Source organism: Protopterus annectens, chromosome 8.part0, assembly GCF_019279795.1.
Source record: "Protopterus annectens isolate FY-2018-M chromosome 8.part0, PAN1.0, whole genome shotgun sequence".
Lineage (NCBI taxonomy): Eukaryota > Metazoa > Chordata > Ceratodontiformes > Protopteridae > Protopterus > Protopterus annectens.
The window spans coordinates 860,766,013-860,777,962 of NC_056741.1; the positions used below are offsets into that span (position 1 = coordinate 860,766,013).

General features: G+C 38.6%; 1 protein-coding gene across 1 annotated transcript in view; it reads left to right on the forward strand.

Annotated features, from left to right (window-relative positions):
• The first annotated feature begins 5,840 nt into the window (after positions 1-5,840).
• The window catches only part of CAV3 (caveolin 3), a 179,406-nt gene continuing 173,296 nt past the window's right edge, over positions 5,841-11,950 (forward strand). The window contains exon 1 of the mRNA XM_044080366.1: positions 5,841-6,053. Within this exon, the coding sequence (XP_043936301.1) occupies positions 5,940-6,053 (114 nt within the window). The 5' untranslated portion in view covers positions 5,841-5,939. The remainder of the gene's footprint in view (positions 6,054-11,950) is intronic.

An 11,950-nucleotide genomic window follows, 5' to 3' on the forward strand; every position in this document is an offset into this window, starting at 1 on the left:
TATAAGAGAAGACAATTTTATCAGGAAAAATACTAGAAAGAACTTCATCCCTGCATACAATGAGCCATAAATCAGTTACCAAATTTCTCAAAGTAACTGAAAAAGATGAAAATCTACTAACAAAATACATAACATCCTTCTGCCAAATGGCAAAATTCGATCCCTAATTGTGGTATCCCCCTCCTCCCCCCTCTATATCTATTCTTATTCCAAACTTTGCCTTTATATTCCTTTTTCCCCTCAGGTTTCGTGCCCACTGAGTGGCGCAGAGCTACAGTTATCCCAATCCACAAGGGGGGATCCACCTTGGATCCCGGAAACTACCGTCCCATCAGTCTGACAAGCCTTATCTGCAAGGCCATGGAGCGTATTATCATGGAACTTATAAACAAAGACATTGGCAACCTTCAAACACTGGCCCCCACCCAGTTTGGGTTTGTGAAGGGCTGATCCTGTCTCCTGAACCTGATTGACTTCTTTGAATCAGTCTCCAGAGCCATGGACAAGGGTAAGGTGGTCCACACAGCCTATCTAGACCTTGCCAAGGCCTTTGACACCATCCCCCACTCTGGAATCATAGATAAACTTACTAAGTTGGGCATTAATCCCTATGTCACCCAAAGGGTTGCTAAATGGCTTACTGATAGAACCCACACGGTAAAAGTAGCCGACTCCAAATCCAGCTCCAGACAAGTGACAAGTGGAGTACCTCAGGGTTCAGTCCTGGGGCCGCTCTTGTTTGGCATGTACTTCTCTGAAGTACAGGTCAACACTAAGGGACTCTGGCTAACAAAGTTTGCAGATGACTGCAAACTGGGAGCCATTATTGAATCCCCAAATGATGTGGATACTCTACAAAAGGGCCTTACCGAAACAGATGCTTGGTGCCAGAGCCATGGGCTCAAGCTCAATGCCAAGAAATGTATTGTTATCCCCTTTGGGAAAAAACATGTATCCATGAATTACCATATAGGTGGCAGTACACTAAACACAGAAAGTGTGATAAGAGACTTAGGGACACAGGTGGACAGTGGTCTCACCTTCGATAACCACATCGCCACAACAGTCAGGAAATCCTTCTATGTGGCATACCTCATCACGAAGGGCTTTTCATCCAGAAAAAGGAGGTCATTGTCCCACTGTACTCATCCCTCATTAGACCCATTATAGAATACAATGCCCCATTTGGTATGTACCTCTCAAGACATCTGCAACAACTGGAAAGGCCTCAGAAATACCTCACTAAAAGAATCACAGGCCTAAAGCAGATGCCCTACGCTGACCGCCTTAAAAACTCCAGCTATACTCTGTTGCATATCGTCTACTCAGAGGCGATCTCTGCTTAACATACAAGGCCATGTCAAACCCAGAGCTGTTGGACATGCTACACTTAAAGAAATCCCAATCCCTCAGAGCTACACACTCCAGGGATCTAAACCTTGTCATCACAATAAACAAAACATGCTGGAGGGATAGGTTCCTGACCCAGAGACTCCCCAGACTCTGGAATAGATTGCCCATACATGTCAAGCAGAGTGCCTCTTTGGACCTCTTCAAGAGGAACCTTGACGATTGGATGGGAGAAAGGAAATTCACCCCAGGGATCACATCAGTCGCCCTGCTAGACAGGGGTCCAGGAAAGTAAATAATGTGGGAAGAAATAGCCAGGGAATTGTTATGGCTAGGCTTGTATAGACCCTAGGGCTGATAGCCTAGTACCAACCTATTAACCTATGAACCTATGAACCTATGAACTTGAAGTTCAGCTTCCTGTAAGGCATTGGCAGAATAACCCGTGGTGCTCAACCTGTTCCTGATTTTCTCAAATTCCACTTTTAACTGAGATTTCTCACAAGTGTTGTTAGAAATATGTCTAAACTCTCCATATGTTAAAGACTTGATGAAATGAGGAGAATGCATACTAGTAGCATGTAAAAAATTGTTCACAGCAGTCAACTTATAGAAAGGCCTAAACTGCACTTTACCATCCAACCCTACATATAACTCACTTCCAAAAATGGCACAGATTTATTATGTGTTAAAGGTAAATTCTATTCCACAGGGATTCTTTTTCAAATTTTTTATGAACACATTAAACTCCCCAGGGTTACATCTACACAAAAGTAATAAATCATCAATGTATCTTTTGTGCATCACCACCTTCCTCTTGAAAAAATCAGTAGAATACATAAATACATTTTCAAAATGGGCCATAAGCAACACTTTTGCTGGAGTCCCAAGTGTTTTGTTTAGAGCATAAGTAACTCCCCAAGTGATGTTGACATCCTACAGAAGGGCCTCACTGAGACCAACGACTGGTGTCAGAACCATGGCCTTAAGTTCAATGCCAAAAAAGTGTTGTCATCCACTTTGGGGAAAAACCCATGAATTACAACATCGATGGTAGTCCACTGAACACAGAAGGCATCATAAGAGATCTGGAAACAGGTTGACAGCAACCTCTCTTTTGACCACCACATTGCCACTGTGGTCAGAAAGTCTTTCTATGTGGCACATCTCATTACTAAGGGGTTTGCATCCAGGAAGAAAGAGGACATTGTCTCCCTTTACTCTTCCCTCATTAGGCCAATCATCGAATACAATGCCCCATATGGCATGTACCTCACTAGACATCTGCAACAACTGGAGGCCACAAAAGTGCCTCACAAAGAGGATCCTAGCCCTTAAACACTTGTCCTATATGGACAGACTCAAAAAAACTCCAACTATTCTCTGTCTCATATCGCCTACTTAGAGGCGATTTCTGCTAGACTTACAAAGCCATGTCTGACTCAGCTTTGTTAGAAATGCTACATTTAAGGAAATCCCAATCACTCCACACTACACGCTCCAGAGACCTCAACCTCATTACCACAATCAACAGAACAAGTTGGAGGGACAGGTTCATAACCCAGAGACTGCCTAGGAATGTAAAATAAAAGTTCTGAACAGACAGATGACATACAGCAAACACTACCAGCTAAACTAATCCATAACTACTTCTAACTGAACATATACTAAGCCTTTTCTATCCCTGGCCTTCAAGATCAAAATAGAATTTGCAGAGTCCTTACAAGTAATAGATCTGTCTCCATGAGCATGCTTCAGCAAGACAATCCAATAACTGACACTTCAGCAGGCAAAGTTATAACTGAGTTGAATTAAAGGTATCTTTGTGTAAGAGTCCAGGACAGGATTTTCTGTGACTTCAGTTTAAATTTATGAAGATGCTTCCTTGTTTCCAGGATTATATCATTTGTGTGTGTGTGTGTGTGGGGGGGGGGGGGGGGGATCTCCAAGAAATAAGACAGACAAATGACCTAGTATAACATCGTCCAAGAAACATTATGTTTTAAGAAATGTAGGAAACTGCACAATCAAGAAACAGAGACAGAGATGCCATCTTGAAACCGTTTTTTCTTTTATTAGTTACCATTTGTGGTTGCCTTCTGCTGTTTTTGTGTTTTAAGGTTATTTATTTGTTTTCTAAATAAAATAAAGGCGTTTTTTTCTGAATTATATTACATTTCACTTTTGCCTAGTGGACAAAAACAAAACATGTAATATGAGCAGTCCAATATGGCATTTTAATGAAGTCATATAAAATTATTGCAAAGTAGTACAGTAAACTCTCAGTTAACCTGCACCCATGGGGATTGTTAGATGCTGGATAACTGTAGTTTCTGGTTGCTTGAGAGTTACTATTAAAAATAGGCCTGACTAATACTGTACCCTATACTATTTCTTTGGTTTGACTTGTTCTCAGGCTGGGGAGAGAGGGAATTTATTCCTGTCTTCCTTTTTAAAACTCTAAAACTCTAAAAACATAAGGGGGCAGAAAGTGCAACACATGAAAATTGTACTGTATTTCTTCAATATTTTTTTTTTCTGGTTGTTTGAGTTCCGGTTAACTGAGAGTTTACTCTAAAAATATAACCAACCAGTCAATTAAAAACTTTACACTTCTATTGAATATTGAATATAAAGTGGTAAGTGCTTCTGTTTACAACTTCTTCAGAACTCAGTGGGCCATGATCTGGCTCTGGGGTATGACGTGTGTACATAATTTCTTCAGACCCATGTGGTCTGAAGAAGTTATATATGAAAAGTGCTTGCTAATTTGTTTTACATGTAGTAGTGTGAAGTTTTTAATGTACTACTGTGTCAGTGGTAAAGGGTGATAATGCCCTGACTAGAGCTTAGGCAACTGGAGTTTGAATAGCTGCTCTGGTGCCTGAAGGCACAGGCTGGAAGGATAGGTGTGCCCATTCTGTGGAGGGAGATGGTGAGTCTCAGATGGCCCAGGCCACCACTCCGAACAAAAGCACTGCTGAGGGGTGACATCATAAGATCAGGAGCCAATGCAAGAACAATGTGCATATGCCAACCCAAACCAGTGATAGCTCCTGTCAGCCACTTGAAGGAACACATGTGAAATGACAGAGGGGCAAATGTGGTCCCCTGTAGTGCTGTAGGTACCAACTTCACCTGTAAAGAGTTGGGATTACACTATTCATAGAAAAATACTGTCATTGCTGGGCTGCCAGAGAGAATACCAAAATAACACAACGTCTGTCAGGATGAAAGCTCTGCCTGAAGACTCTTACCTTTGGCAACCCGAGGGGAACACCTCAACCCTAGGAAACTGATGGGCTTGAGTCTACCAGGAATGGCTTGATGATTAGCAGGCAGATGGGCAAAAAAAGTTTACAGAAAAAAATAAGTTCTTAAAGTACTGTCTGGGTTATGTTTTTGTTATTTTAACAACTGGAGGTCAAAGGAACCCCAGTATCCCTATTCCAGGGGACTATATATGTTCTGCACTACCCTATCCAAATATACTTTGAGGTCATTCTACCTTTTGCATTTAGTTGCTCACAGTCATGTCTTGCATCATTAAAAAAGATTTTGTAGCATTGCAACATTTCTCACAACGGTCTTGCAGTGAACTCTGCTTCATGTTTTTAGTGAGGACCTGTAAATCTCTCCCTAGAATAACCTAGCACACTGCATGCCCTAACAGAGAAGGCAGCAAAGGTAAACTAAAATTATAACATTATCTTAATGAAAGCTTTAAGGCTTGAACAGCACAACATTGTTTTACAACCTTACCAGGACTGACAGAATGCAAGAAATTTCTTAAGTGATACGGCAGAATTTTTTGTTGGAAATATACATATATAACAAATAAACTAAAGATTAATCTGTAGAAATAATAGGCTTCTTGAGTAATAAGAAAAATAAAATAAATAAATAAAATAAAGTTGTGCCACACATGCTGGATGGGAGCTATTTATATGCTCAGGGTTGGGAGGGTGGCCTAATGGTTATGGTGTTTGCCTTACAAACACAAGGTGCAGGGTTCGATTCTCACAAGAGATAATTGGCTAGGCGTACAATGGCTCGCAAAGGCAGTTAGCCTAGTACTAACCTATGAACCAATGAAGTATTAATCTGTTGTGCAGCAATGAGCTGTCACAGTGAAAATGTGAAAGAGCAATAACTATTAGAATTCACCATGAATAAATGAATCAAAATGTTAACACAACACTCAAAGTTCTTTATTATGACATATATTGATGCAGAACTTGTATAACCTATTGGTAACGTGTGTGTGTGTGTGTGTGTGTGTGTGTGTGTGTGTGTGTGTGTGTGTGTGTGCACGCATGCATGTGCGTGCAAGACAGAGATCAAATTCCTATCTGCGATATTTGTTTCTGATCACTTTACTAAAAAAGAACAGCACAAGAGAAAGTTGTCCTTTATTCACAAGAGACAAGCAGGAGTTAAAGGGGTGTGGTTTGCTTGGCTTCTCTGTCCAGTTGTTATGGCATGCTGCCCTGTAGTGCTCAGGCTAGAGTGTCAGCTGTAAACCTCTCAGAGGGATCTCTGACTGTCTGAACAGATCTGTACCCGTGTCTGCTTCCCCACTCAGAAGCATGGCCCAGACCCAGCAACCATCCACTGAGGGCAAAACTATCCGTGATATTCACACCAAAGAAATTGACCTGGTCGACAGGGACCCTAAGAAAATCAATGAAGAAATTGTTCAGGTGAGCTGATGGCGATATGGGAAGATTTTTATATAAGTAACGGTGGCACTGGTACTAGGACTTGGCTCTGGAGGTGTGGTCTGTGGTCAGTGGTAATTTCTAAGCATCTGTGATTTAGTCTTTGTTGTATGTGCCTGTGCAGGCCAATTTCATAGACCAATAATGCCTCAAAGTATCATATTAACAACTGGTGCAACTTTTGGTCTTTTGAGGTTCATTCATTGTTTCTTTTACAGAATTTATTTATTTATAGCATCTTCTCTTAAAAGTACAGACAGAGCTTATTTTCTTTTTTATTACTTAGAAGCAGCAGTGCAGTTATGAATGTGTATTTTTTAATATTTTATTTACATAATTTTTCTGGTCTTTTAGCTCAATGTATATTACATAAGTGATACAGTCATTTTTGACATGAATCTATGTGCAGTTACTTTTTTTTATACAACAGTTTGCTCCCTCCCAGGAATTTTTAAAATGTGCAGACACAAATCAGATCACATTTCATGATGTTTCTACATTTATCTCCCCTCCTTCTTTCTTTAGCACAAATGACCTTTACATGCATTTAGTCTCTTTTTCTTCTTAGTTCACCTGTTCCTTTCTTGATCTCCTGCTGAAAACAGGATATGTTACTGGTGAAATCACAAATTATCACTGTGAAAACAACTGTTAACCCAATAAATGATAAAGCTCGCTGAATAAAAAGAGAAAGGAAGTTTGAACATGCAAAAAGCAATTCTGTTTTCGTGCAACGTTAGTTAATTCATATTGAAAACTGCAGCAGTAATCAAAATGTGCCTGAAAGGTACTTGCCTGATAACAGAAATAACTACACATTACTTTTCTTCTCTTGAGAAAACTCTTTGCTCATGTGAGTGCTTCAGCTTTCCTGGACAGATACATACTATGCATTGAATATTCTCATCTGCGTAGCAGTGGGTAATATAGCTACTTTAAGCAGTTATCTGAACATTTACAAATAGATTTGTATTCTTCATGCTTAAGTAGCTTTCATCACATCTGTCTGCAAACAAGCAAATTTCATTCTGATGCCTTTATGTATAATCTAAGCATGAGCATTTGACCTGGAAGAACAGTATCCCTGTTTCTAAATCCAAGCAGTGACTCTATCAAAATTCCAGATCTGCAAATCCATACAGTAAACTATGATGAGTGCTAGCAGGAAAATAAATTCAGATGCTTTAGAAAACAATGTATAATGTTTCATATCAACCTTTAGCCTGACACATTTGAGTAAGTGCCCTCTTGGGATATATAGATATCTGCTTTGAATCATGGAGAACAGGTGCAAATTAGCTGTCTCCTACAAATTGTGCATGTTGCCTTTTTATAGTATATGGAAACCAAAGCAAATAAGAATGTTTATGAGCCTTGCCCAAAACTCAGCAGATTCTACAAAATCCGTTTTTAAAGTATAGAAATGGTTTGTTCTGTATTCAACAGCAATTCTGAGATAATGCTGACTGCATCGAATATTCGTTTTTTTTCTCTAGAATGCATAAATCATTCACATCTTGCTAAAGTCATACTTTGCTGATATCATAGAAGTTAAGAAGCATCACATCAAACTGGATTTTAGTTTACCTTTGGTAGAGCTATGCATAATTTTATGTACTGTATTTTGTTATCAGTATTAGCATTGTTATTTTTTCTCACTTGAAGAAACCTCGTTATTACCTTTTGCGTTACCTGATATTTTTGTAATCATCCTCAACTGGGTGTGTTTGATACTGCCTATACCGACTTTTTGCACGGTTTGATCCCAAGGGCAAAACCCAGGTAATCAAACAAAGACAACCATGGGTAAAACTAGAATTGCCCGCACCTAGCTATGGATTATTGCTATCATTCAATAACTATTTTAGAAACAATGAGTTAGATTTTCTTAATAATGCCACTGTAGAAGTGGATTTTAATGTTCCTCCATGACCCCTCCCTTGCAGGAGACATGTACAAGATGTACTACGCATGTGTCCAGCATGTAAGTGCAATGCCATGCTTATACAACACAAAACAGTTTCTACTGCTTTGTTTGGTTGAGACAGTTAGTAGTGTGTGTATGTTTATTATATACTTCTGGCAATCCAAACTGAGACTTTTTTTTTTTATTACATCTGGGCAGCAACAGCACATAAACAGAAGAACATGTCACAGAGATAAACAGCAGCTCTGGCTACCACCTATTTTGTAGCCAGTAGCCATCACAGTGATACTTCTCTTCAGTGTAGCTGCTGGTTACTGAACCCTTCAATAAGGAATGCTGGATTTAGAATGGGCACGCTAATTGGTCTGTCCAGTTAGCATGCACAAGTTTAAACAGTTGTGAGCTAAAATCATATAATTACTATAATTTAGAAAATATGTGGGAGCACTCTTCATCCCGGTCTCAGTTGTCAGTATGGAATTTGAGGCTAACAGGACACCACCTTTAAACTGGATGTATTTTGTTTTGGCTACATTTTATCTTAGATCTACACTTCTCAAATTCTTAGTGCAAGAAATCAGGACAAAGGCCAAAATCATGGGAGAGGAAAGGCTGAAAAATAGAGACAGATTTTAAATATTGCTCTTAAAAACTTACAAAGTTGCTAGGGTAATAGGGTTTCTGTTAGTTTGCATTTTCTGAATGATATAAAGACTGAAACTCAAATGTATGTTGCTATTTAGTGACTGCAATTTTTGGTGATTTTTCCAGTGAAAACATACATTTTATGAGGATTAGACCAAAGATATGAAGCAAAATTCTGGACAGTTGAGAGGTATGCCTAGACCTGTTCCTACACAATATTACCACAGTGGGTCAACCTCTCTCTAAAGTCAGGGTGCTGAAAATATATCAATTTGGTTAAAAATCCACTGCCCTGAGCCAGAATTGGCAGCAGATCACAGACTATAAGATTTATTACATCAATCGTTATATCTCTAGTCTTAGGAGCAAATACACATCATTTGAATGCCCACTGCATTCAAGCCCAAAATCAAATCTAATATCATCTTTTCACTTTAAAATGATCACATTTTATTTCTTAGTCTCTTTTACATCATTGTCAAAAAAAGAAAACTAATTTTTCTTTTACTCTCATTAAGAGTTTGAACAAATGATCTCTCATTAATATGATGCTACTCTGACTAGACTGATCAATATAATAATTTCATTTCAGGCCAACTGTAAATATTGTATATAGTTAATCATACTGTTTTACTTATCAGAAAATGTATTAAGATTATTATACAATGGAATTATTTGAAAGATTAATAAAAAACATTTGGAGAAAAAAAGAAAACTCATCCAGTGTATTATAGCAATGCATTTCCACATGTGCCATATGTGATGTGGAACTAAGTATTCTGACTGATGTGTCACTGTGGGACTGGCCACAAAGTGCAAGGAAGACTCAAGCATCTGTAAAGCAGCTCTAAGGGAAGTTAACTTTTTGGATGGGGAGATGCCTTTCTGGGCCATTTCTGTACAGCTCACACAATAGCGTACAGATAAAATAATGCAAGGTGTTTGATATAGAATAGGGAATGGATAAAGCAGGATGTGATGTTATCAGATATATAGACACATATTTGCCGAGCTTCAACATTGTGTTAATTTCCAACAAGTAAGATGAGAGACCCCACTCTAGCACCACCACCACCGTCATTTGATTGATGGCAGCATGACTCAGAGTCAGAGTCCAGTGACAAATCTTTGCATTACAGACCTGGAAAAAAAAATTATTCACTACATGCAGGGTCAATCTTAAGGATGAATCTCTTTTTGAATAAAAGGACCCATCCAATCAAGATAAGTTAAGGCTTCCTGTAGAAACCCAGTGGCTGGGTTACATGCTGGTGGTGAGCAACAAGGACGATGGTATGGATAACAGTAGCCATGTATACTGACCAGCTATGAGTGAGATGCTGCAAAAATGGAAAAAAAAAGTATGTACTTTTAAGAGACTGTTTTAATCCCTTAGCCTCTAGAGCTGGTTATCAGCCATTTAATTATACACTAAAAGGATGATTTTGGAATTTGATGGCACATTTTGGTGAGGAACACTGCTTATTCCGTCTGCCTACATAACTGCATTGTATTTTTACAGGTCAGTCTTAGAAACTATTTGTGTCATATTGAGAAAAAAAATGTTCTCCATAGTTCATGATTTATTACTGTCAGCATAAGGCAACAGCAGTCGCTTGTCCTTACTAGCAAACTATGGAATAGCAAGCCCGTTTAAAGCCTTTAACTAGCAGCTCCATATTTATAGGTGATCTCTAGGTAGGCCAATTTCTATTAAATCCAAACTCATGGCTGTTTCTAGCAACTCTGACTGCATTTGCAGACTCAAACAATTCCATTTCCAGCAATACCTAGCCCTGGGAAGCTTCCATCTAGGCCCGTTACTACAAACTAGAACTTGTTTGTCTGTCTGTGTATTATGCTAGCCAGGTTAATCCAAACGGATCAGGCCCATTTTCAGAGGAGATCCAATGGAGAAAACCCCTACAAAAATAGTACATTACTAAAAGCAATGCATTATTACAGATAATCTGTATGAAATATTAGAAAGTATTGTGGTGCTGCGGTATCGTTGTCGCCTCAGAGTAAGATGTTGTCCTGTTCGATTCTCAGCTAAAGTGTCTTCTGTGTGGAGACATGCATGAATGGGCGTAACTTCGTTAAAGGTTGTGCGTCAGAGCTGGCAACTCGGCACGTAAAAATCTACTGCTAATCATTAGCGGACCAGATTTCCGCTGTGGCGACCCCTAACCGGGAAAAAGCCGAAAGATACAACATTGTACTACTGAGAAATTACTAACACAATATACATTTATAAGGATGCAATACAGGAAGTATTCACAAAGTATATACAAAGTATAGATGCATTATGGGTTACTTATAAGGCCAAATGATTATAACATGGTAAGTTCACACGTAGTTACTAGGAATGCAGCCCAGGACAGCATTAAGCCTATTCCAAATTTCCATTTGCTCTCTGGTTAAGCATACCTCTCAACTGTCCCTATTTTGGGGGAATGCTCCTATTGTCATGCCTGATTTACCCAAACACATGATGTAGCTATTTTTGCAGATATGTACTTATTTTAGGCTTGATTTAGCCCCTTCACACTATTTTCTGAATCTCACTCCCACCACACAAGATTTTTGAAGTTCTCTAAAACATTGAATATTACACGATATGACCAACATACAATAATTAAAAGAAAGCAGACACACATCTTGCATCTCCCTTTTTAAGGAGCAAAAATAAATGACCTTTTGTGGTTGAATTTTGTAGTGCAGTTCATTAAGTGTATAGATTTAACACTGTCTCATTTTGTCACACTCTCTTTTTTTTAACTTGTTTCTAAGAAGTATCCCACATTCCTGCTGGAAATGGAAGAGTTATGTACTATATGGTATTCAAATTTTATGCTAATCGGATGTCCAGATTTTTTGGCTGGATGCTCCTATCTTTCAAGGGCCATTGTACCTATTGTCCATGCTTAAAGGTTGAGAGGTATGTGGTTAAGTGACTTACTCACAAAGTGAGCAAATAAAGGTTTAGGGATCAAACCTTGCACCACAGGAAGTAGTTTGCTGTGAGCAGAATATATGAAATTCTTAGAAGAATATGATAAGTGAATTTAAATAAAGACATGATTTATGGTATATTAATGTGCTTGTGCTTTACACAGGTGCTAGAGTACAGATGTTCTTCAACACGGTATTAATTTATGAGAAAAAGCCCAATATGTAGTTTACAGTTTCCCAGCATCTTGTTAAGCCCCCATGAAGACAAAAAATAAAACAATTATTGTTTATAAAACAAATAAATAATAAGAAAATTGAAAATAAATGCGTTTACTGAAAAAAGTAACTACAG